Genomic DNA, 26,203 nt, shown 5'->3' with positions numbered 1-26,203 from the left:
TTGGGTTTTTGGCCCCGCCCCTGTCCCCTGTCCTGTCCTGTTGCTGTGGACCCGCTGCCGGCTGCTGCCCCCGGTGAGTCCCTGGAGTGAAGGAGGGTAACTAGTGGCAGTGGGCCCCCGGCTTCCCCAAGTCAGACTCCCAGTCCTGAGAAAGTACCATGAGCGGCAAAAGTGCTACCGGTTTCGGTTTCCACCTCCGTCCCTCTTTCTAGGGAAACAGTAAGTGGGAGTAGCGTCGCAGTCCCCGGAGCTCTTTCTGCGGCCTTGAAGGGCTCAGGGACAGTTCCCCCCCCCCCACCCCCCCACCCCCCGAGCAAGGCAGGGCTTCAATGCTTGCAGCCGGGTGGGAGACTCCTTGGGCAGGAGGGATCCCTCTGATCGCAGTGAGGGTCTTGACGCAGCATCACGTCCCTCCCGCGGGCAGAGGTCCCAGGAGTTCCTTAATCCTTGTCCTTGACATCTTGTGGTTTGCTTGGAGGAGGGGCCCTGCCTAGTCACCCTAGGCAACTTACTTTCTCTTTGGGCCTCCTTTGCCCCGTCTATATGAGTAGGCTTGATCCCTGAAACCCCTTGCCTTCAGATGGGGCCTCTGTAATTGGAGGAGGTTCTAGGCATCCGAGAAGAAGGAGAGCTGGAGTGCAGTGACCTGCTTCTTTACAGTCGGTATCCCATAGCCCCTCCCACTGCCACGAGCAGGCCTATTTAGTTTAGGGGCTAAGGTTCCCACTCACATTGTAATTTCAACCTCTCCCGAGCGTGTTAACTTTTTTCTATCACTTGGATTCTTTGCTCCTGATGCAAGCCTACAAGTGGTGGTGCTTGGGGCTGCGTAGAATAATACAGATGGTCTGCAGTTAATCCTCACTTAACGTTGTCATAGGTTGTACACCTTTAAGCCAAATGTCGTACAGGCAAGCCAGTTTTATCAGAGGCTATTTGGTAGAACCAAGAGTTAAGTTCCTACAACGTTTCATCAACATTAGAACTAAACGCTGAACAAATGGACGTTATTCAAGGATCTGCTGTGTATTATAACTTATCTCCACTATTGCAAAAACTACTTAAAGCAAAGGGCTTTTTATGCCATAGGCCCTTGTAAATAGTGTAGAGCACATGGTTAAGGAATATCCAGGGGACTCCTTTCACAGGTGTTTTCAGAAGGCCTCTACCTGAAACTCTACCCTTTAGCAGGTCTGACAGCTGTGGAGTGGAAGTGACGCTGAGAAAGGTGGTCAGTAAGAGTTCCATAGCACTAACAAGCCGTATTATCTTTCAAGTCAGGTAGTACATTTAAGGCTCTTTAAAAAAAAATGTGACAGTGCTTATTGATGTAACGCCATATTTCTTTATTTTCTTAGATAATGAACCCTTAAAATGAACTCTTCTAATTCCTTTTACTTAGGATCATCACTGGGAAGTTTCTTAGAGATATTCTAGCCTGATCCGTGCATTTTACTGATGAGGAAACTGAACCCTAAAAGGAGGTAGTGAGACTTGGCCAAGGTCTCAGAGCTTGTTAGTGGCAGAACTAAGACAGGAACCCAGGTGCCTCAGGCCCTGGCCTAGCCCACTTCCACGACACTCCAAGCACTGTCACTCCCCTTGTCACTTCAGGGGTTAGTGTAGTCACCCCTTTCGGGGAAAAAAAAGTGTAAAATCTCAGTCCAGTAAAATGGAGATTTAGTATACAGCGTTGAGCCTTTCGCAGTTTCTGGTTGCCTGCATGTCATGCCCCAGAACTAGTTCTCTGCCCTTCCCTAGTACTGCCGGCTCTGGTGGCGAGGGATGTGGGATGAGGGCCTGCCTAGAACAAGCGGGGCAGCCGATCCAAACAGCTGTCAGTGAGTACTACTGGAAGTCTCCTGGGGGTTTTTCTAAGGCACTCTGAAAGATTCTAGGTAAGGAACGATGATGAACTTGGGAAATTTGAATTACAGCAAGTGGCTTAATGATTTGAGGACCAGTGACTATGCGTCTTTGCTTTTGCTCCCCTGTCTCAGGCTGCCTACAAATCCATCATGTCTATCGCCGGCGTTCTCTGAGGGCGTTTCTGGGGAAGCATCTCTTCTGAGGCCAGAGAGGAGTGGGGCTCAAAGTGGTTCATCTACTGTGAATCGCTAGTTATTTAGAAAGTTAAGTAAGCAGAAGGATGAAGAAATTAGATTAATGTGGGTTTGGTTTTTATTTGTCTTTGTTTTTACTTTTCCCAAATGAAGACTTGATATGCAGTTTGCTCCCAGCTATGGAAGCATTTTGTTTTCTTCTGTGAACTAATCCAGAGAAACTACCTATAGTCTTCATTTCTCTCGAAACACGCACCCACTGCTATAAAAGGCTAATATAAAAAGTTGGGCACTTTAAAAAAATGTTTTTATTTATTCATTTTTAGACAGAAGGGAAGGGAGGGAGAAAGAGAGGGAGAGAAACATCAATGTGTGGTTGCCTCTTGCACACCCCCACTGGGGACCTGGCCTGCAACCCAGACATGTGCCCTGGTCGGGAATCTAACCTGTGACCCTTTGGTTCCCAGGTCTACACTCAATCCACTGAGCCACAGCAGCCAGGACAAAAGTTAGACACTCTAAGGGAGAATTCTAGTTATTTCTAATAAAGTTGTTTCTTTGTGGTTCAGCATACATGAGGAAAAATCTTGAGAAACTTGGACATTTTTCTGCTAAAAAGCTTATCAGTATAGCTTCCAGACCCTTGCAGGGTGAGCAGTAGAACTGACTGCTATTCCTTTTCTTCAGGAGCACGCAAGGGAATCCGTGCCTCCATGGAGTAGTTCTGGGAGCGGTATATCAGGCTTGAAAAGCCCCTGAGCTGAAAATGTGTCAGGTTTTCTTAGAAGTCAGGAAGCAGTTCAGGGGACTCATTTTTATTTTATTTTATTTTTTTTAGAGAGGGAAGGGAGGGAGAAAGAGAGAGAGAGAAACATCAACGTGCGGTTGCTGGGGGCTTTGGCCTGCAACCCAGGCATGTGCCCTGGCTGGGAATCGAACCTGCGATGCTTTGGTTTGCAGCCCGCCCTCAATCCACTGAGCTACAACCAGCCAAGGGGACTCATTTTTAAATACATTGCCTATTATTGCCACCTCCTCTGAGGACCCTAATCATTTTGGAAACTGAGCCCCACACACACACAAAGTAACAACAATGTCAGAGTCCACATAAAATGCCTGCGACAATTTGTGGAATCATCATTCTTTTCCCGTGGTTGATAGTTTGTTTTTAAAAATCCCTGTTTGTTTTCCGTGCTCACTTCTTACGTGACCAGTCTTTGACTGGAGGGCAGGAGTAAAGAATTGGTGGAATACCGTTCCACAATTTCTAGGGCGCCGACTTCATCCCACTGCTTTTTCATGACTCAGTAGCTCTGTGGGCTTCTAAAATTAACTCTCGCACGTGTATCTCCTCTCCCTTCCTTGCCTCTGGCAATAGCGCCAGAATTGGAAGTGGATGGTGGACAGGTTGTATAGTGGGAAGAGTGGTTAAAGGAGGGGAAGTTGGTGCTTACATCATTCTAATTTTCCTTCCATACCCTTCCCGTTCCCCTCCACAAAATAGTCACTTCTAGGTTGCTTTGTCAGAGGTAAGTTCCTGTTTGTACCAGGGAACTTCATCACTGGGGGAGAAGAAAGGCTTTAAGGACCCAGGGAACACCTTCCCTCCAGGAAAAGTGCAGTGAGGTGTCCTCGCTGGCCCAGCCCAGATTGGCAAGGTTACGCTCTAGGTTTGCGCATGGCCTCTTCCGTGCTCAGCTTCGGTAAGGAGCAGACAAGGGTAAGAAACAGCCACTGCTGTTCTCTGCTCCGCCTGCCTCCCCAGCCGCTTTCCCAGTCTTGGCAGAGAGGAGTTTTTGTTTCAGGATGAGTGTGTTCCGAATACCCAGAATGCCATCGTGTGCCCTCTGAGTCCTCCTGGGAAGCGGATGAGATCGTTGAAATGAGGAATTTCGTGGAGTCTCTTACATTTTTTTTAACTTCGTTACATAAATTAACCCATTTATTATTGGCTAGCAGTATTTCTTTTTTTTTTAATATTGTGCTATTTTTATTTTTATTATTGTTTTTTAGATTTTATTTATTTTTAGAGAGGGAAGGGAGGGAGAAAGAGAGAGAGAGGGGAACATCAATGTGCGGTTGCTGGGGGCCATGGCCTGCAACCCAGGCATGTGCCCTGACTGGGAATCGAACCTGTGACACTTTGGTTCTCAGCCTGAGCTCAATCCACTGAGCTATGCCAGCCTGGGCGGCTAGCAGTATTTCACATTGCGGAGCTTCTGCTGGTCTTTCGATTCCTTCAGCCTCCTGATGGCAGACTTTGCCCTGACAGCACAAGTGGGGTGGTAGGTCCAGCCGCCGCCACCACCAGCCGTTTCCATGCAGGAGCCACAGGGACAGACCTCCACAGCTCGCCTCTTCATCTTGGTTCTGCCACAGAAGGAGCAAGTGTACTTGACGTGAGGGCTGATTTCAGTTCTCTTCACCATTTTCCTGAGGGAGGCGCCATAATGGGTGCCGTATTTACCGACGATTCTGACTTAGTGCATTTAGCCAGTTTGCCTAGTCTCTGACATTTTTGATAAGGAAGGAATCAAGACTGTTGACTTTTCCTGACGGATGATTAGGTTTCCAGATGAAAGAAGAGAGATAAAGAATCCATTGGGCTCTGGCTGGTATGGCTCAGTGGATTGAATGCCGGCCTGGGAACCAAAGGGTCGGTGGTTTGATTCCCAGTCAGGGCACATGCCTGGGTTGCAGGCTAGTCCCCCAGTAGGGGGCACGTGAGAAGCAACCACACACTCATGTTTCTCTCCCCTCTCTCTCCTCCCCTTTCCCTCTCTCTCCTCCCCTTTCCCTCTCTCTAAAAATAAATAAAATCTTAAAAAAAAAGAAAGACAGATAAGTGTCCATTGGCTATACACTCAAGCTTTGGCATGAGCTCTTCCATGTCACTTTTTAAAAAGATGTATTTGTTTATTTACTTTTAGAGAGAGGGGAAGGGAGGGAGAAAGAGAGGAAGAGAAACACTGATGTGAGAGAAACATCGATTGGTTCCCTTTTGCATGCACCCCAATCGAGACTGGCCTGAAACCCAAGCATGTGCCCTGACCTAGAATTGAACCTGCGACCTCTCCCAATGCGGGGCTACACCCAGCCAACTGAGCCACACCAATCAGGGCTCCATATCATTTTTAACATCTTTGCTGATGTTCTTCACTGTTCTTCTGTTCATGAACTAACGTGTAGATTGCTTTTCCAGTAAGGAGTGAGAGGCCGAACCAAGCCCCATACCCAGGGCTGCTCTTGTCTTTCATGGGAGTATCCACTGGCAAAGCAGCGTGCCCGAGTTGGAGTGTGTGGAAGGTGGGCAGTGGAGTGTGGATTTTATGAGTCCTTAAGGAAACCGAAGCTATGCCTTTTGTTTTTTTGGCACCATGCCACTTGAACCAGCTCTGCCAGCTGAACCAGCCATACCAAGAATTGATATACACTTGGAGATTATCATCTCCTTACCCTATTTTAGAAAAGAGAAAGCTGAGAAACAACAGCAGCTTCTCCGAGGGTATCCAACAAATTAAGAGCAGAACTAAAAAAAAAAAAGGGGAAGAAGAATTAGTCCCATCACCATTCACACCATTGTTTGCCTGCAGATCCCCTTCCTTTCTTTTTTGCTGAATGACATATGTGTCTTATTTATTCATTTATTCGATGAATATACAATCGGCAACCACTCTGGGCAAGGCATTATGTTGTGGAGGAAGAGAACAGAGAGTACGGCCTTAGGTTGAGACATGTGCTGAAGTCACTCTTACCTGAGTGTTCTTCAGGTCCGTCGCCAAAGGACAGATGAAGTCATTTTACAGGCTCCGATTTACAGGCCTGCTTAGCACTTCACATGCTCTGTCCAGGCTCAGGACAGAGGGACTGCTGGCCTCAGTTTGCCTGGAGACCACCAGGGAAGGTAGGGGTGTGAAGGCCAAGAAACCGCCCCACCCTCCCTCCCTCCCCAAACCGGAGCCTCACAGGCAGCAGCTTGTCGGGAGGAACAAGCCCCGGCCCAGGCTGCAACGCGATCTCTCTCTTCCTCAGCAAAACTGATCTGAGGTTTGAGGTTGAGGATGTGGTTAAACTGTGTCACCAACCAGAAAGCCAATACATTTTTTTTTAGTTACTAAATTCAATCCCAAGAATGGATAGTTGAATGCCTCCAAGTCCCCTTCTCTGTGGGAAAAAAAAAACGGATCTGCGTGGAGTTGGAAGAACAGGCTTGGTTGGTTAGAGTTCAAAATGAAACCAGGAAATAAGCAGGGCGGGGCAGGGCTGGAAGAGCTACTGCCGGGTGTTTTTTTTTTTTTATTGTACTTATTTTACATTATGTGTGTGTGTGCTTACAATCTTCCAACATGTTCCAGCAGCTGGATTTGTAAGGTATCACACAGTGTTTGCATACATACAGCTCCTCCTCCTTCCGGTGTGTAGAGAGCTGCAATACTAGTTTCATTTCCCAGTAAACTTCTGGGTTGAGGATCATGAACTCAGTACCTACTACGCCAGGACGGCGTTTAGAAGGCAGGGCACGTAAGTTTTACAAGGCGGGAAGTGTCAGGTCTCAGCCACTCACTCAAAGGACTGTTTCCCTCAGTACTGTTTGTGCCTTCGGAATCATTTCCCATCCTCGATCACATCTTGTCTGTACTGTGTGTGGCCTGGAGAGTTCACTGTCCCCATCTTAGAGATAGGGATCCGTACTTGCTTGCGGTCCTCCACACCTGGGCTGTGTTTTCTTATTGCTTTGTTTTTATGCACGCTATTTCATTCCTGGAATTTCCTGACCCAAACCCCTTTGTCAAAATCTTAATCTTCCTTAGGGGCTTATCTAGGATTCTACCCACTCCCTGAAGCTTTTCTTTATTTTCCTGCTCAGTCACTCTCTCCCTCTTTGGAACCTGGGAGATTTTGCACTCACACTATCCGTTTGCCGGTCACTTGTTTACTCATCTGACTTCTCTGTCGGGCTGGAACCCCTTTTGAGGGCAAACACTGGGCCAGGAGAAAAAAAAAACATAAAAATAGTAATAATTACTAACATCTGTTCAAAATCTTTTTTTAAAGTTTTTATTCATTTATTTTTAGACAGAAGGGAAGGGAAGAAGAAAGAGAAGGAGAGAAACATCAATGTGTGGTTGCCTCTCGCGTGCCCCCGAATGGGGACCTGGCCTGCAACCCCGGCGTGGGCCCTGACTGGGAATGGAACCAGCGACCCTTTGGTTTGCAGGCCGGCGCTCCATCCACTGAGCCACACCAGCCTGGGCTGTTAAAACCTTTCTTTGTGCAGACTCTGGGCTAAGCACTTCATTCTGTCATTCAACACATCTATGGCAAGTGCTGATACAAGGACTGCACCCTTTCCATTTGCTCAGTCCCCAGCTCAGGCCACTTTCCCTTAGGCTGCCTGGCTTCCCTGAGGCATTTGGAAGAAGGTGAGCAGACTAGCCAGGAGCAGAGACAGGAAAGGCATGTGAGGGCGGGGTGGTGGTGCCAGTGGTGCAGAGGTCAAAGATAGTCTCAGAACATCCTTATAGCATGGGACGTTCATCATACATGGCTCAAAGTGAAACCAAAAGCAAGTTGTATGATCTCAGTGCTAGTCAGGCCTTCCTTCCCTCCCCCCCGACTTCTCTGGAATGGAATGTTCCCTGAGTAAGAGCCCAGAAATCTCCACCATTTCAGACAACCCTTTCTGAGCCTTATTTGATCCCGCGTCTCATCCACAGGACCCCGCCATGGAGGAGATGCTAGAAGACCCCCCCACCTCAGCTGTACTGCTGGACCACTGTCATTTCTCTCAGGTCATCTTCAACAGTGTGGAGAAGTTCTACGTGCCTGGAGGGGACGTCACGTGCTATTACACCCTCACCCAGCATTTCGTCCCCCGTCGAAAGGACTGGATTGGAATCTTCAGAGTGAGTAGTTAATTTAGTACCAAGTGACTAGGAACTAGAAGTGAATCTTCATCACCTTGTATAACAAGCATTTTGCATATTACATCCAGCCAACTTTAAAATCCTGAACCGAGCTCCCTAGCACTTCCCCTTTTCACACACCAACGTGTGCTGTGGGAGGCAAGCGAAAGCAAGGTGGCAGATCATACAATCCCCAACTTTTATTATGCTTGCAAAGACCAAATGTAAATTTTTTTAAAGTATCTTTTTTTTAAATTTTCTTTACGTTTATTTTTAGAAAGAGGGGAAGGGAAGGAGAAAGAGAGGGAGAGAAACATCAATGCATGGCTGCCTCTTGCTTGCCCCCCACTGGGGGCCTGACCCGGAAACCCAGGCACATGCCCTGACTGGGAATTGAACCAGCGACCCCATGGTTCGAAGTCTGCACTCAATCCACTGAGCCACACCAGCCAGGGCAAAAATATCCTATGTTGAAATGTTCATCTGTGGCTTGACTGGGACAATTGTTCCCTTACATTATTGGTGTTTAATTTGTCTTAATGTGAGTATTACAAATCTGGAAAGCATGTTGAGAAATTACCTGGTTCAACATCCTGCCCCCAAGAAGGTCGTCCCTGAGTGAGTGTGTCTTACTTCTTTGTAAAGATTTTCTGCGACAGAGAGTTGGTGGGACTCCTCAGTGTCCTCTCCTGGTGTCTAATCACCCTGTCAGTGCAAGTACAGAAAAGGTCCCTTTTTTGTGATAGTCAGCTTACTCTCTACCTCGGCTTTGCCCCTCACCTGTGTCTCTCTGTCTGTCACTGTCCCCCCCCCCCCCCGTAATGACAGATCTCCCTATTTCCAGAGACAGGAAATAAAGGTCAAACCTAAGCAATTTGTGCTGCAGAGTCCCAGCGTCCGTGACCTTTGTCCCGACAGCTCAGCCTGTCATTGCGAGTGTGCTCGTGCGGCTCATCCTGCAGCCAGACGTCATTCCTAACTGCGCTGCAAGGGAGCTGGTGCCCGTTTACATCCCTCATTAAGTGGCTTCTTCGTAACTGTTTGAAATTCCAAGCTGATGGATGGAGCCATGGCAGCAGGTGTTTAGAGACGGGGTAGGCAGCCAGAGGGACAGCGGCAGGCTCATGACAGCTCCGAGACAGCAGGGCGTGGGATCCTTAGACTGAAAGACGCTCTGACACAGAACCCTGGCCCGCCAGAGTGTGTGCTGTTTTCTGAAGAACACGACGGTTGGGGTTTTTTCCCCCGACGGGTAGCAAAGCTGTCCAGTGGGACATACTGCCGTGGGGCTGTGCCTTCCGTGTCCAGCGCCGTGGCCGCCAGCCACATGTGGCTATGGAGCACTTAAAATGCGGCTGGTGTGACTGAGCAACTGGCTTATAGATTTAATTTTGTTTCAGTTAATTTAAAATTAAATAGCCTTGTGTGGCTAGTGGCTATCATATTGGACAGGGCAAGTGTAGATTACAAAAAAAGAGGCGAATTCAAAAGGGTACGTGTTAGAGTTTGTAGTGTAATCTGTAATGTTTTTTGTTATGCTTCTGTTTAGCTTAGACTGCTGGTATTCCCCAAGCACTTAGCAACTTCCAGTGAGGTCTTGCCCCTAAGCCAAACAAGAGTCAAGCTGATTAAAAACAAATGTTTAAAAACATTTAAAAATGCATCTACATTTGGAGTGCTTCATGCATTTCTGAGGTATTGCCATACCTCCCTGAAGAAGTGGTTAATCCAAAGAATGGCCTCTAACATTTATTGTCCGTAAAGCTATTGATTTGAACACTGACCCCAAAGCCTGAAAGTTTCAAGACTAATAGAGAAGGGGTTAGAATTTTGGAGGACTCCGCAGTACGCTAGGTCTTTGATGAGGGTGTGTGTGTGTGTGTTCGTTTAACCCGCACAGCACAGCAGCCCCCTGGGGTGGGTAGTGTCGCCTCTTGTGCACACAAGAGTACAATGAATGCGCTCAGGGGGGTGACTTCCCCCGTGTCTCCCAGTGGTATGGGGTGAAACACGCTTGTTTGACATTTAAACCTCTGCTCCTCCCCCCTTCTGCTGAATTCCTTTAAACAACAGTTGGTAAAGTAGGAGAATTAAAAGTTGACTGTGAAGTTTCGTCCTTCGTGCTTCACTCCTAGAGCTCCCCCAGTTTTTTTTTTTAGTGTGCGTGTGTTTTTTTAATCCTCATCCAGGGACATTTTTTCATTGCTTTTAGAGAAGGAGGGAGGAAGAGAGAGAAACGTGGATTCGAGAGAGAAGCATCTATTGGTTGTCTCCTGTATGCACTCGGACCAGGGATCAAACCTGCAACCTAGGCACGTGCCCTGACCAGGAATCAAACCCACAACTCCTCAGTTACGGGATGATGCTCCAACTAACTGAGCCACACCAGCCAGGGCCAGTGTGTTTTTAATCATTTTCCTCAACTCCACATCAACCCTCACACTGGTACTTCCTGGCACCAAGTAGGCAATCATGAAATGTTTTTGAATGTGCAGTATGCTCCATCTTCTCGCGATAGCACAAGCCACCACCAATGATTGAGCCTAAAGTGGATGGGGGCCGGCTTTCCTTCCTTCAGTGTGTAGTACTGTGCTCCACACTCCCCTTCACCCGGGCACGTAAATGTTTCCAAGGTTGCAGAGGGGAGATGCCACGCCACGCAAGGCAGGCCGGGACTAGGACCGATCAGGTGCAGGAGCCAAGGACAGAAACTGCAAGTGGCTAAAAGTTGCTCCCTGTTCCAAGGCAGCAGTAATTCTTAGGCCTCTCCAGGTGCCATTTTGGTCACAGTGCATTAAGAAACTCCAGGATGTGAATGAAGACGCCATAAAATTCCTGCGTCCTGCACCACCATACGCTGCCGTGGCTCTGAGGTGCTTACAGCAACGGGGTGTGTATTAATGAGACACTAAAACATGCCCTCGCATGTTCTGATGAGCTTTCAGTGTAGCCTTTTCAACCCTACTCTAATTCCTTAACATATAAAAACGGAATATATTTTTAGTTTTGTTTTTCTTCCCACTGGGCTCAGGCAGGGTCAAAATATGGCAATAAATGTAATTTTGCTCCTCATTTGCCAAGTGTTCTCCCCTTGAAGACACAACAGCCCCCTTTCTATTCTCTGGTGTGCTCTTACCTTTCGGGTCCGACATGAGCCATCTTTCACTCCTCTTCACGTTTAGTGGGAATGTTCTCCACTTAGCCAGCTGTCTGCTGTGAGGCATATTTTACAGTATCCTTATATTTTATGACTTAATGCATTTGCTACCGAGAAAAAGCCTTTACAGTTACCACGTTGTTGTCATTCTCTTTAGCACCAAAAAGCCGTCATTAAGCATGCCTTCACAAAAACACTGAAGGAAAGAACACTCTATAGACTGGACTCAGTTATCCGGTGCTTCATGATCTAACAGGCCTCTTGCCCCTCCGCCCCCAACATTCATGGTATTCAAAATATGCATTTTTTAAAAGATTTTATTTATTTATTTTTAGAGAGGGAAGGGAGGGAGAAAGAGAGAGAGACAGAGACATCAATGTGTGGTTGCTGGGGGCCGTGGCCTGCAACCCAGGCATGTGCCCCGACTGGGAATCGAACCTGCGACACTTTGGTTCGCAGGCCATGCTCAATCCACTGAGCTACGCCAGCCAGGGTGTAAAAAAATGCATTTTTAAAAAAATGTAGTAGTATAACCAGGGTGGTCGAAGTAAGCAGACTGAATTAGACACAGGAGAGGACAAAGCAGTGGAGAGAGCAAGTCAAAAGTGCTTTCAGCATAAGAAGTTCCAACACGCCATAGTAAGAGGGTCACGGGACCAAGGATCAGAATTCTGGAATGTTTTCCCCAGTCACTCTTGGTTCTGTGTCTGACCTGGAGATAAAAGTTTTGGAGCTGGTCCTGGATGTTGAGTGGCCAGTTTTCATTTCCTTCCAAGACAGGTATTTTGGATGCTGTGTGTATGCGTGTGCCAGTTTTTCGTTGTATCAGACATTTCACCGTAGATGATTGTCATAAGTCAAAAAACAAGATCTGATCCATGGTGGGTGGGTCTCGTCATAATAAACTCATTCTATTGTGTTTTCAACATAAATAACAAGCAAATGCATTTTGAGAAGACATAGCCCAAACAAGGATTTTTCCCTGAGCATTTTCAGATGCTGAATGAGAGCCTCTTGTCACTGCAGGTGGGATGGAAGACCACCCGTGAATATTACACCTTCATGTGGGTTACTCTGCCCACTGACCTGAACAGCAAGTCGACCCAACAGCAGGAAGTCCAGTTCAAAGGTGAGAAAAGTACTGGCTAGATCAAAGGTGCTGGAGACAGTTAGCAGCCAAGACGAATTTATTTCCTTGAGCTTGGGCTTTTTGGAGCAGATAAAAGACCTCCAGATTTTTAGTTTTCTGGCTAGACCTTCTTTTGGATTACAAATCGTATTGTGTCTTTAGCTTATTACCTGCCCAAGGACGATGAGTATTACCAGTTCTGCTACGTGGATCAGGATGGCGTGGTCCGGGGAGCGAGCATCCCTTTCCAGTTCCGTCCAGAAAATGAGGAGGACATCCTGGTTGTCACCACTCAGGTCCGTGAGCGTGTCACCTGCCTCCCTTCCTGCCAGTAAGAGGAGTGATGCCAGAGGAGGGTGGGATTTGGGTCAAAAAGCCTTTATTGAACTTCTAACTGATACTATTGAGAAGAATTTACACGATACTCCCTCAAACCCACTCCAGAATGACTTGGGAACATTAACAAGAATCATCCCAGGTGGTTTCTCTCTCTCTGAAACTACTGTGACTTAGTGGCATTCAGTTATTTCTGTAATTTTTATCATCGCCATGTCTTATCACCGCAGTTCATTGAGAGGTTCCTTTGAGGAGAGACACGCCAAATATTCCTTGTATCTCTCAGCTCTGACACAGAGCCTGTCACGCATGAGTACTGGATTCACTTACTTACTCAGTTCCTGAACAGGATGCCTACTCCCCGTCCAGCACGATGCTGGGCACCAGGGAGGCAAGGAAGAATGAATTCAAACACTGTCCCCTGGCCTCCGGGAGCTAGGTCCATAAGAGAAACAAGCAGTACTAAGTGTGTGCGAGGAGAATCTGCATTCTTCTGTCATTCCCCCTTTTCTTTTCTTTTTTTAAGATTTTATTTATTTATTTTTAGAGAGGGAAGGGAAGGAGAAAGAGAGAGAGAGAGAAACATCAATGTGCGGTTGCTGGGGGCCATGACCTGCAACCCAGACATATACCCTGAGTGGGAATCGAACCTGCGACACTTTGGTTCGCAGCCCGAACTCAATCCACTGAGCTATGCCAGCCAGGGCTGTCATTCCCCCATTTCCATGGCCTTAATTTGGTTTATCTTTCTTCTCGGCAATAGCAGGCTCAAAGCTGCAGTTATACACATGTGTCTCTATTACTATCTCCCTTACACACTGAGGGGCTGCTCCCATTTGGGGTCTACGGGTACCACTGCAGTGAGTGGGGCCAGACCCTCCTTGTCCCAGGCTGTGCAAATTTTCTGCTAGACGGATTTGAACATCCCCTGAGCTGCGAAGGGTCGAATCAGAGTTTATGAAATGCTCTTTCGCAGGGCGAGGTGGAAGAGATTGAGCAGCACAACAATGAGCTTTGCAGAGAAAACCAGGAGCTGAGGGACAGCTGTGTCAGCCTCCAGAAGCAGAACTCAGACCTGCAGGACGAGCTCCGAAAGAAGCAGGTATGGCTGCTGGCGAAGGGTGACTCCAGAGTGTGGAGATCAGAACCGGATGGTATTTGCCTCTCAGGGCGCAGCGTTTCCTGTTTGGCTTGCGATCTCACTCCCTTATACTGATACCTTTGAACAGGCATAGTGTTAGAAGTTTTACGTGGATTATTTTTTTAAAACGTCATGACACACCTTTGGAATAGGTACTATTACTACCCCAATTTTGGAGATGAGTTGCCTGAGGCTTAGGGGGCTAAGTAATCTCTTACACGGTGAATCAGTGCCGGAGCCAGGGTCCAGACCCAGGCAGTCCGGCCCCTTCTTCCCATTGCCTGTTTCCAAGGTGAGATAATTTGCTTTGATTAGTTAGGACATGACATCAAGAGAAGAGACGGTAATAAAGTCAAGTTGTGGGTTATCCGAACCCTTTGCCACTTGTCTTCAAAGCAGCAGGTGGTGATGAGAGTTGATAATGCCAGAAGTGGAAGTGGAGAGTTTTCTCTAAAGACTATATATACTAATTACACTGAGGTCATAGCTTAGAAGTTTCCAAAACACACAGACCTTGGTAATCGCCGCCTGTGAAGCCCTCGATCTACAGGTGAGGAAACCGAGGCCCAGAGGAGAAGGGAAGTTCAGTGATTACACGGGATTGGGACTCGCTTTTCTGGACTCCCAGAGAGTGCTCTGTTCTCTACACCTTGCTGTCATGCAAGTACTTACCTGTGGTGCCCTTGGCCCTGGGCTGGTATGGAAGTGTGGGTGGCAGGTCCAGGCTGCAGACCTGGCCTGTCCCAAGCAGGGAGCTGACAAACAAAGGTGGCATCGGTGTAACTCACAGCTTGGCTGTCAAGAACCAGCATCTGGCCAGGAGCCTTCCAGCCTACCTGCCAGGTTCTAGTCCAGCAGGTAGAGGGTCTGGGTTCATGGGTGAGCTCCCCTCCATTCCTGCTACCAGTTATTATAATGATGACAAAAGCCAACATTTGTTACTCACCTACTGTGTGCCAGGCACCGTAATTAAGCACATTGTCTCACTGGATGCTTACAACAGCCCCGCAGCTCAGAGAGGTTCAGGCACTTGCTCCCTGTCACAGTTTGTGGCTTGGGACCGACTGGGATTTGAACTCAGATCGTTTTGATGTTAAAGCCCCTGTTTTTTAGAGGCAGGGTTATACACTGGTTAGGATCCTTGTCTTCGGACTCACACAGGCTGGTTCTCCCACTTACTGTTTGATGAGCCACAAGAAATGTCTTAACGTCTCTGATGACCTCTTTGGAAGAAGAAGATTGATAATACCTGTTTTTTCAAAAAGATACTAGGAGCCAGTTCCATAACAGCATCTTGTGCAATGACCAAAGCGTGGAGGCAGGTATCAGGGATGAACAGATGGAGAGACGTGGCATGGTGTGTACATAGAATGGCATTTTGCTCGGGTTAAAGGGGAAGGAAATCCTGACGTGTAGCGCAACGTGGTGCTGGGTGAAGGGGGTCCGACACAGAGAGATGGACACCACACAGTGCCACCGACATGAGGCATCTGGAGTCGTCAGCTCCATAGAAACAGAAAGTAGAATGGGGCTTGCCAGGAACTGGGGTGGGGGGGATGGGAGTTCATGTTCAGGGGGCCCAGAGCTTCAGTTCTGCAAAGTGAAGGGAGTCCTGCGGGGGGCGGGGCGTGGTGGCGGCTGCGCCGCAGTGTGAAAGCGCTAGGTCCCCCTGACCTGTGCTCCCAGAACGGTTGAGACAGCACATTTTGTGTTATGTGTATTTGACTACGATTTTTGAAACAGAAAAAATGATTTTTAAAAAGTCTATAACCCCAAACTTATTAAATCTTGAAGCTAAAAGCAGATAGGTGTGATTTACACAGAAGAATTGGTTCAGTTTAAGCCCTGGCTGGTGTGGCTCAGTGGACTGAGCACTGGCCCACAAACCAAAGGGCCGCTGGTTTGATTCCCAATCAGGGCACATGCCTGGGTTGCAGGCCAGGTCCCCAGTAGGGGGCACGTGAGAGGCAACCACACACTGATGTTTCTCTCCCTCTCTTTCTCCCCCCCACCCCCTCTCTAAAATAAAGAAATATAATCTTAAAAAAAAAGAATTGGTTCAGTTCACAATGAAATTGGGAAAGAACAATGAATGTTTAGGACGAACACGCGGGCCACTAGTCTCATGCGACATGTGGTGTGTTGTGACATGCTGTAAGCGTAGAACACATACCGGCTTTTGAAGACTTAGTCTGAAAAAAATGTGAAATTTTTTATTGTTCACACATTGAAACAGTATTTTATTTTACTTTTAAAAAAATTTTTACTTATTTATTTTTAGAGAAAGGGGAAGGGAGGGAGAAAGAGCGGGAGAGAAACATTGATCGGTTGCCTCTCACGCGAGAACCCGAAGCCCGGGCACGTGCCCCGACCGAGAATGCCACGGGCAGCCTTTTGCCCCTTGGGACAGCACCCAGCTCTCGGAGCCACACCGGTGGGGGCTGAAGCGAGACTTCAGACCTATCGGGCTGCATACACTATTGGTAAAATGAACTTCCGGTTTCTTTTTACTTTTTTTAATGTGGCTACTAACATTTTTTAACTACCTATGTGGCGTTCTGACATTGTTGGACGGCACATTTCTAGGAGAAAAGCAACTTTATTTTATCCAGTACTGTGTCTGCAATGCCAGGACAGTGTCTGGTATGTGATAGGCGCTCATTAAATGCTTGCTTAACAAACTAGTGGGCAATTAGTGCTCCAGTGGAGGAGGGACTTAGGTAGATACATTTTTTGTATGGACAGAACATATTAAGAACATCTGAATACAGAAACCCCTTAAGGTGGATAGTTTATTCACTGTTGTGTCATGCTATGCCTGACATGTAACATGTAATACATGCTCAATAAATGTTGCCGTGCGTTGGCTGCCTGAGGTATTAAAACTGTCTTAGAAATGGCCTGTCCCTTTGATGTTTCGGTCTACAGGAGGAACTGGAAACCTTAAAGAGCATCAACAAGGAGCTGGAGCAGAAAGCGAAGGAGCAGCAGGATAGCTGGGAGACAGAGCTGCTCCAGTGAGTGGGACCCCGGGCTGGGAGGACCTGCCGGAGCACCGGCACCCGCAGGGAGGGTCAGCTTAGATTGCTAGACTTCGTTAGACTACAGTCTCCCTGTTGCAACGTTGATCGATCAGTGTGATTCTCCCCTTTGGGCCATGAGCTCTTTGATTCTAGGCTAGAGAATTAGTGTCAGAATGGTAAGGAGCAATGACATGAATTCGAGTATTAACGTTAGGTATTGAATACCTGAGCTTTGAGGTCAGGAAGCCAAAACAGGATCGAAGAAGAGACGAATGGCTTTTAAAGTAAGTCTGCAGGCCTAGGGCCAAGGCAGCCGTAAGTCACGTCAGGCCTCGGGGAGCCAGCTGGCATCAGCACGTGCTTCACGTAGTCATCTTTGCACCCACAGACTGAAAGAACAAAACCAGAAGATGTCCTCAGAAAATGAGAAGATGAGGGTCAGAGTGGACCAGCTCCAGGTAGGCGATGGCAAACCCTTGCCCAAGTGTGCTTCCTTCGTCTTGCCGCCACCCCTGTCTGGCGGCCCAGGAAGATTCATTTCATTGTCGTGAATGCCTAACAGTGTACCTTTCAAAGCATCAGACGAAAGTTTCAGAGCGTGTGTTTTCTATTCTCCTTTTTTTTCTTTCCTGTGTTTTCTATGCTTGACCCTCCCACGCTTGTTTTTAATAGTCCCAGTCCACAGGAACGGAATAATTTTTTAGTTTATATTTATCATGAGCTCCTAAGGTGGATGACCATCATCTATACCAGCGGTTGTCAAATATTTTTCTTTTAACTACAAAGTCCTTGGAAGCAAAATCTGGAATGTAAAGCAAATAGCAGAACTGCTCTGGTTTTAGGAAGCTGTGCCCTAAAGAAGGGCTTCAAGGTGGAGGTTGTTGAATTTTACTCAGTTGCGTATTAGATTCTCAGGGTGCAAGGTACAGCTGAAAGGTGCAGTCCCCAGAGTCATGCAGCAGTTGGAGGTTGTCACGGCACACACATTTCTTTATGTCCCTGCACATTGACAAGCGTTGTTCCTGGTTAGTATTTCCTCTTCTGCATCTCGGTTTGATTCACTATTTTTGCTGTAGGCGCAGCTGTCGGCTCAAGAGAAAGAAATGGAGGAGCTTATTCGGGGAGATCAAGATAACGCAGAGCAGCTGGAGTATCTGAAAAGGGAAAACAGCCAGCTTCTTCGCAGTTTAACTGAACAGGTAGAGTCATGAAAGAAAAGAACACTTTTCGGCATTTAGGAGAAAATATACACATCGCTCTTTCTTTACTCTGTCGTATCCCTGGGTATCGCTGGCTCTGGAAAGGTCTCAGAGGGAGCCATCGGAAGCGATGTATCTCATGGCTTGTTCTCAGAAACCAGTAAGAGAAGACAGGCTTCTCTGGCTGTGTCGTGCTTGCTCATTAGCTGGGCAGGCCCTTCCCCAGTGCCTGCCTGCGTCCGTGTCTGTGCGTGTACTTCTAACCGCGGTACTGACATCTGTTTTTGTGCAGAGGGAGCAACAGAAGAAGCTCGAGCAGACGGTGACAGAGCTGAAGCAGGAAGAAGCTACTGCATTGAAGAAACAGCAGGAGCTGACGGCACGTCTGTCTTCGGGTGGCTTTGTGGGAGGAGCTGACAGAAAGGAAGGGGTGGGGTCCATACTCAGGTGATGGACAGGTTCAATAAGACAGACGAGAATGGTCCTTACCTCGGGACATTTTTGTATTCTACCCAGAAGGGCAGAGAATTTGCTATGTACAAAATGTTCAGGAACGGCAGGTATTTCTAATGTGGGATGAGTGCTAAAAGAACATTAGAAGTTAAACTTCATGACGGGTTGTAGTGAATGGAGCCTTGGGCTAGGAGCCCCCTCCGGAGAGAGTTGCTGCGCAGACACACAAGTGATCAGACGGCTGAGCTCTACGACTGGAAAATATTTCAGCTGTCAAAACAAAATTTGTTGTAATTAATATAATATTAGCAGTTATCATCCTTCTAAATTATTCTGAGCTACAGTAAAATGGCAATGATGGCCTAATTGCCTAATAATTTCCTGCAATATATTGCTGGGAGAGGGGACTCCTGGCAACGGCAGGTGCCTGGGAGCCCGAGTTCTGAGTAGATGCGAGAGCCCTGGAAACCCTGGTGTCTGCAGGCGCTCCAGCTGTTGGGGTCGTAACATGCCCCGTGTGCATCGTCCCCTCATCCAGCCATTGTTCGATGAATTATGGAGTGCCTGCCGTACATAACGTACTGTATACTTTTGCCCGGTATAGTAACGAGTAGACAAAGTTTGAAAATCGCCAGTTCACAGGTTAAGTTTAGTCCACAGACATGTTTTATTTGGCCTAGATGGTGCTTTTTAAAAAATTGAATTAATTGCCAATACTTAAAAATGGGAATGTCTCCCATTAAAAATTGTATCCCAGGCTCTGTCGAAAAATCGAAGACGGGAGCCCACACCTGGAGCCGAGTAGCTGCCGCGCCCCTTAGACGAGTCACGTGCCCTCCCTCTGGCTGCGGCTTTGCAGTTGCTCTGCATTCCGCTCCTCCTCTCCTTCGTTTAATTACATTCCTTGCCTGGCCCCGGCCGATAGACACATTTGAGTTTGTGACCTCTACTGTAGCAAAGAAATGACTGTTTTAAACAATCTAGAGCCATTCGAAGGCTTGGACTGACTTGTGGCAGGTATGGGTTTCCTTGGAAGTATTTTCATGGAGTATTTTGCAAGACCCAGGGGCTCCCCCAGCGGATGGCCATTCTTTATTCCTCGTGCATCTAAAAGGCCCCTATGAGGACTATGTACCTTATACCTCAGGAGCCTAGGAACCGAGAAAAGCAGCAGTGGAGGAGCAGTTAGTACAAGAGGTGGGCTGCCCGGAACATTCATCTTTGCGGGGGCGGAAAAAAAAGAGGTGGGCCGCCCAAAGGCAAAGGTAGAGGCCGGGAAAACTGTTTCTTAGAGAGGTACAAAGAGTCTCAGCATCTCCACAAACAGATCAGGCAGGCAGTTCAGGGCTGCCCTGGGCCCTGGTAGGTGACGGAGGTAAGGGGCCCAGGAAGCAAGGGTGTGAAGGTTTGTGGCCCGTAGCCAAGCCCGGAGGGTTGCACACCCTTGTGAAAGAGAGACATTCATCTTCCTGCTAAAAAGAGGAGGGATGGAGTGTGTGGCCAGAAACCGGCCTGAGAACCCCCAGAAATATAGGCCCCAGCCCAGCCATGGGCTCGGGGAAGCTTTCCGTAGCCACTGAGCAGGGTTCCACGCACATTCGGAGAGCCCTTCTTTACTTCTGCCTCTTGAGGAGGCGAGGCAGGACCAGAGGAGCCACAGGGGCCTGCAGTCAGCAGGTCCTGGGGCAGCCCCTCTCGCCTGACTGCCTCGGGCCAGCCAGAAGTGCACAGCTGTGTGGGCTCCAGCGTTCCTGTAAAAAGTCTTTGGCGGCGGGGGCACAGCTAACAGGATTGGCTTGTGTTTTTGTGAGGCGCCCAAATGTGGATGTACATAGGAAGGAGACGGGAAGCCCCCAAGTTATGCCTAGGAGTTCTGGGTTCATGAAACTAGCCCAGTCAACCCATCCTACCGGGAAGCTCCAGATTCTGGTCTGGGTTCCTGGTAGCCTCGGATAGATGCCTTCCAGGGCTCCTTTCCTCCTCCCGGTGACTTCTGTCCTCACACCAGAGAGGGAGTCAGGCCGTCCTAACCCTAAGTGCTTCAGGCGCTTTGACTGAGAGGTTTGTTCACGACGAACTGTTTCCATGGCTGGGTGGGGTTAGGCAAGGCTCCATTTATCCCTGACTCTGATAACTGGGTCTTGAGGTTTCCCCAAGCTTCCTTCTCTCTTTGGTCACCTACACACTTACACTCCCAGCTACACCGGAGGGAACCAGCACCTCTACGCCAGCCCAGGCCTCCAGGCACTTTGTCAAGCCCTTTCCTGTTCGTCAGCATCCCCTGCGTAGTACCACCCCGTTCCCTGTTCCCTCTGTCCCCACCTCACCCCGACACTTCAGAAAGCTACAGCTTCCGCCATCTCCCTGTTCCACCCCACCTCGGACCCAGATTTCTGCGTGTGAGCCTAATCTTACCTTTTTCAATTATTGACAGGACCAGAACTTTGACCTGTCAAGAAGACTGAGTGAAAACAAGATTATATATGATGTTCTGCTTAAAGAGAAAGAGAGGATGGAAAGAGAAAATGATGTAAGTATGTAAATGAGAGTAGAAAACCCCAAGATGTTAAGGGGAGAGAGCAGGGTGACCCAGTGGTGTGCTGGTAAGTTAAAGAGTTAAATGAAAGAGTCCCACCCTGACTGGCGGGGCTCCACTGGCTGAGTGTCATCCCGCAAAGCAAAAGGGCTCAGGTTCAGCGCCCAGGCAGGGTGCAGGCCTGGGTCGTGGGTTCAGTCCCTGGTCAGGGCGTGTACAAGAGGCAACTGATAGATGTTTCTCTCTGACATCAATGTTTCTCTCCCTCTCTTCCTCCCTTCCCCGGTCTCTAAAAATAAACAAATTCTTTTAAAAAATAAAAGCACCCCTTCTGGGACAGTGGGGGAGGCAGTCGCTCCTAAAGAAAGTAAATTCGATCTGGTTTCCTAATCTACCACAGTAAACCTACTGGGCGTAGCCATAGTCAACCTGAAAGGAACGGCTCCGGTGAGGATCTCACTTGCCATTTCTGGCTGTATCTTCACCCTGATCGCAAACGCTGTCTTTGGAGGGAAACGTCTGGTGTCCCTTTCATGCCAGCTGAGGACCCCCTTTCCCTCAGCGCACCCTCACCTTTGTGCACTGCTGCCAAGCCGGGAGCAGCCGTGGCGGGTGCATGCACCAGCGCTGGAGAAGCCAGGCTTCGAGAAGTGCGGTGCATGCATCCATGTACTCGTCAGCTTACCCAGTCATCCAACTGACAGCTGTTTTCTGCTGGGTTAAACACAAGTCACAACCGATCAATTGATCGAGATGATGGCAGTCAATAGAACACTTGAAGCCACTCTCGCGCCCCTACCTAGCACTGAGAGAGGGTGTCCGTGCGTTCTGGCTGCTCCTGGGTCTGCACCTCCGCCAGCTCCCCATCGCTGCCCTCTCTGTAACTCTCCCGGGCCGTTCCTGCAAGTGGTTATTTCTTCTCTTGATTTTACTGTTCATGCCATTGTGTTTCAATATTGTAGAAGGCATTTGGGGTCCATTTCTGGCCCTGTCATTCTCGACCTCTTGACTTAGATAAGTATACCTTGGCTTTGAAATCCTTATTTTCCTGGGATAGTCTGATGGGGTCAGGTGGGGTAGGGAGTGTGCACGCAATTTACCACAAGAAGGAAAAGATCTGATATTTGGAAGCTTTGTTAAGAACTATAGTAAAGGCTTCTTAAGATGTAAGCCCTGGCTGGTATGGCTCAGTGGATTGAGCACCGGACTGCAAACCAAAGGGTCATCGGTTCGATTCCCACTCAGGGCACATGCCTGGGTTGCAGGCCATGTCCCCAGTAGGGGGCACATGAGAGGCAACCACACATTGCTGTTTCTGTCCCTCCCTTTCTCCCTCCCTTCTCCTCTCTCTAAAAATAAATAAATAAGGTCTTTTTAAAAAATGATGTTAAGGGGCCATTTACTAATTTTATTTTTTTTAAGGAACTTTTGGTGCTATCTGCCCCCCTGTAGCTTATTCTCTCTCATTCTTTCTCTCATCCTCTCCCTCCGTCTCTTCCTTCCTCCACGTCACTCTTTCTGTCAGTGTATCCATTGGATGGGATATGATGGGAAGAAGGGAAAATGGTATCAGGTGAATATTTACATTGTGTAAGAAAATTGTTCTACAAAGGAGACTTTTAAAAAGAAGCATTTTGCTCTCAACAGTGTACAATAATTTCATTCTTAATGTAGCTCCTGCCAGCCTTGTATATCCACCCAATTTTTTGTACCTCCTGCAGTTGGTATATATTTCGAGATTTTAAAATCTTTTTTACCTGAACCCAAATGAAATGTGGTACATACTTAAGTCCGTATGTTCAGAACTCAGATCTTCAGAGTCCAGAGGCCGCTCCTTCCCCTTTTGGGGAATCCTGGCTTATTATCACTCCCTGGGCTCCCCGCTACCACGCTGTAATTAAGAACCACCTGGCCCTGGCTGGCGTAGCTCAGTGGATTGAGCGCAGGCTGCGAACCAAAGTGTCGCAGATTCGACTCCCAGCCAGGGTACATGCCTGGGTTGCAGACCATAACCCCCAGCAACTGCACATTGATGTTTCTGTCTTTCTCTCTCTCTGTCTCCCTCCCTTCCCTCTCTAAAAATAAAGTAAATAAAATCTTTGAAAAAAAAAAAAAAGAAAGAACCACCTGTAACGGGCACCCTTCAGCCAGTTCACTGGGGCCGCTCTTTGCCATCTTTCAACACGTCGCTATAAATCTTCTATCCTTAGGTTTTGAAGAGTGAGAACAGCAGGCTGATGAGGTACATGGATCTGGACTTTGACTTTCCGCCAGGTCAAGGGCCTGCTTCGGATCAGGGAAGCACAGGACGGAACCCAGGGCTGGTCTATGGGAATCCCTACACTGGTAAGACAACTTCGCCGCTGGAGCTGGGAGACAGACCCCTGCCTGCATCCCGGTCCCCCGCTAAATTTCTTTGTGTCTCAGATGCTAATTAAGACCAATCTCATTGTTAAGACTCACTGGGCAGAAGCCGAGAACCCGGTAGAAAGATTGCCAGGCGAGAAGTGTTAATTGAGAAATAAATCTAAATCCAGAAGACGCAAATCAGATCGTTCGCCCAGAGGCGGCGGACACAAATTGAGTCCCGTGGCTATATTCCAGCTACGTAAATCAGAGAAATGTCTCTGTGTAGGAGATACACACATAAAAAGCTGAGGAAGCTAATTAAGGTTTGGCAAGGGAAGCCCGAGAGGCGGGTAATGCCACCCAGGAAGGGGCAGTCATGGCAGCCACCCGATGGCCTGGCCAAGGGCCCCCGATGGTTCAGAGGTTCTTGTCACCCGAGGACCGGGAGTCCCATGTCCTCGCCTAGCAGGGAACTTGAGTCTCTTGTCTTCAAAAGTGAGGTGAGACCTCATTAGCTTTTTCAGGCAGGTTAAACCTGCTGTGTTTCCTCAGGAGTCGCCATCGGATCTTTGCAACAGGCAGGGGTACACATTTTATTTTTTTCTTTAAAAATATTTATAAACACTTTAATCAAAGAAACAACCATGCGGATTCAGTCTTAAAATACATTCTCAGACTGTTTCCGGGTTAGAGTATTACTGTTTTTATTAAAATCTCATTTTCCACCCACTTAATAGGTATACTGTTTTTTCTGATTATGTAATATACATAGCTAGTGTATATTACATACACCCCTTTATGTGACATACACTAAAAGCTCACCTCTTTATTTTTACCTTTTTCCCCTTGTCACTGACCTAGATCCCCTCTTTCAGAAGTAGATGGTTTATCAAAGAGATAGAGAGGCAGAAGCAGCGGGAGAAAGGGGACAATGGGTGTACAGAAAGCAGCTGCTAGAACACACGTGGAGACCTAAGGATGCTCTTTTTCCATTGAATGAAATTTTTTTTTATTATTACCTTCAGGCATCCAAGAAAGTTCTGCCTCCAGCCTGGTGAGTATTTTGAGTGACTGCTCCAAACCCTTGAGAAATGTTCCCTTGCTGCTCCAGTTCCTGGGGGACCCACAGGGCTCGCTGTGGCGACTCCAGAAGTCAGCGGGCGGGCCCAGGGCGTCCAGGGCCTGATTGAGGCGGGAGAAGAGCACGGTTCCTCCAGCAGCCTTCTGCTGAGTTTAGCGGCGGGATCAGGAGGGCAATGTGAACCGAGCAGCTAGCCACGCGAGGGATAGCCAGCGCCCCTTCCAGGCTGGCAGCTGTCTGACTGCTTCAGCAACGTTAGGTCCTTTCAATCCCGAGGGCAGAGATGGCCCTCGTGAGTCTCCCCAGAGCTGAGTTTGTTCGCTCGTCCCCCGTGTCTGGAGGACCTGCCCTTTTGCCAAGCACTGTGCTGGGCGCTGAGGACGCGGCGGAAGATCCTTCCGACAGACACGGTCTCCGCCACAGGCAGCCTGCGTCTTCCCTGACCCCTTTTGTTCTTCCTCCCAGCTCTCCAGTAAGAGATGCCCCGCCTGCAAGTCAGACTTCATGGGTGACATCTGTGATCACACCTTGGAGCAGCAGCTTGTTCAGACCCTGTATTGTCCAATTTGTGACAAGAGCTTCTCAGCCACAGAAGAGCAAATCTTTCAGGACCATATGTTCTGCCACAGTCTATAAGCGTCCCAGCCTCTCAGGTCCACGCTGCACGTAGATGTTATAGAGCAGAACCTATAGCTTCTACTACGAGTTATGACACGAGATCCTGTCTAACCTGAAAATATTGGGGATTTACTTAGTCCTGCTGCCCGGAAGGTAGAATCATGTCCATAATCTAAAGGGCAGTGTTCAGGGCTATTACTTCCATCCACGCTGGCTACCACCTTTGACGTTATCACGTGCTGCTAGCCGTGTCAGCTTCGCACCTGTGATGCCAGTTCTTCCAACGGCCCCCACTACACGGGCCCCGGGATGCCAGTGACCTGGCTGTTCCCCGCCGGCCTGACTCAGACCCTAAGGGGTTAGTTTTCCAAGTTGTCCCACAGCCACGCAAGGTGAGGCCTTGAGTGTATTTGTACTCAGTCCTCAGTCCTGCCCCTGGGGCCGGAAGTTGACCAGCAGTTGAGAATCTCTTCCTCCTCTCCCTCACGCCCTTTTCTCCCCCTGATGGCATTAGACTGGCCAAAAAAAATGCATGGCAGAGAACTCAGGCATCCAGTTTGGATACCAACAGTTTCTCATCTTGATTTCTCAGCTCCTAATAGAGGCCTCTTTTTCTTGAACCATAGACATGAACTATTATTTCAATCACAGAAAGTCCTCTTTGTCTAGGGATACCTCTGATTGGCATTTTCTACTCCTTGATCTTTCCTACGCACACACTTTTATTGTCTTTTCTTAACAGTAGGAGTTGTTAAAAACCGTATGGGGGTTGCAACTTTCTAAGCCCGTGGGTTTCAATATGGATGAGTCCAAATAATGAGACTAATGTTAATCTCTTTAATACTAAAAAAATAAACTAGTCCTCTTTTTCAAGGACTTTGGTAACCTAAAATAAACCCTGAGTTCATGGTCCTTTATTTTGAAGTTTACGGGAAAAGTGCAGTCGAAAGAAAGCATTGTGGGAATTACGGACCCCAGCCGTGACCTCCCTTCACCTGCCTTAACTGGTCAGCAGAAGGGCTTGCTGGCAGTTATTCCGAGGGGGAGAGGAGGTGGTGAGGCATTGGTTTGACAAATCTAGAACCCTGGCCTCTTGCTCTTACTTTTCACGCATTTTTTTGAAAGAGGGTGGCGTGGAATTTGGCACTTTTGTGAACCAAGTTCCATCCCCTCCGTCCAAGCTGAACTGTAAGAAGATGGTTCCATTCTCTC

General features: G+C 48.1%; 1 protein-coding gene across 3 annotated transcripts; it reads left to right on the top strand.

The window, feature by feature from the left end:
- CALCOCO2 (calcium binding and coiled-coil domain 2) lies at nt 1-25,887 on the top strand. Of its 3 annotated transcripts, none has more exons than XM_028520179.2 (13): nt 1-73; nt 7,781-7,969; nt 12,153-12,255; nt 12,418-12,551; nt 13,568-13,693; nt 16,661-16,749; nt 17,144-17,213; nt 17,832-17,954; nt 18,247-18,333; nt 20,842-20,937; nt 23,154-23,289; nt 24,318-24,346; nt 24,839-25,887. In XM_028520179.2, exons 2-13 carry the CDS (start codon nt 7,790-7,792, stop codon nt 25,007-25,009), a joined length of 1,344 nt encoding a protein of 447 aa, XP_028375980.1. In that variant the 5' UTR covers nt 1-73; nt 7,781-7,789; the 3' UTR covers nt 25,010-25,887. The 3 variants fall into 3 exon arrangements, with proteins under 3 accessions (XP_028375980.1, XP_035889701.1, XP_035889702.1); XM_036033808.1 differs by lacking the exon at nt 1-73 and adding an exon at nt 81-219; XM_036033809.1 differs by lacking the exon at nt 1-73 and adding an exon at nt 581-659.
- Nucleotides 25,888-26,203: the final 316 nt, after the last annotated feature.

The sequence above is a fragment of the Phyllostomus discolor genome, chromosome 8, assembly GCF_004126475.2.
Source record: "Phyllostomus discolor isolate MPI-MPIP mPhyDis1 chromosome 8, mPhyDis1.pri.v3, whole genome shotgun sequence".
Taxonomy (NCBI): domain Eukaryota; kingdom Metazoa; phylum Chordata; class Mammalia; order Chiroptera; family Phyllostomidae; genus Phyllostomus; species Phyllostomus discolor.
Note: the sequence above shows the minus strand (reverse complement) of the source record. Positions and strands in the feature narration are given on the sequence as shown.

Excerpts from the sequence above, each read along its gene's own strand:
- CALCOCO2 (XM_028520179.2), top strand. The coding sequence starts at position 7,790 with ATGGAGGAGATGCTAGAAGACCCCCCCACCTCAGCTGTACTGCTGGAC. Across the intron at positions 7,970-12,152 it reads ACTGGATTGGAATCTTCAGA|GTGGGATGGAAGACCACCCG; the intron begins GTGAGTAGTTAA and ends TTGTCACTGCAG. Across the intron at positions 23,290-24,317 it reads CTATGGGAATCCCTACACTG|GCATCCAAGAAAGTTCTGCC; the intron begins GTAAGACAACTT and ends TATTACCTTCAG.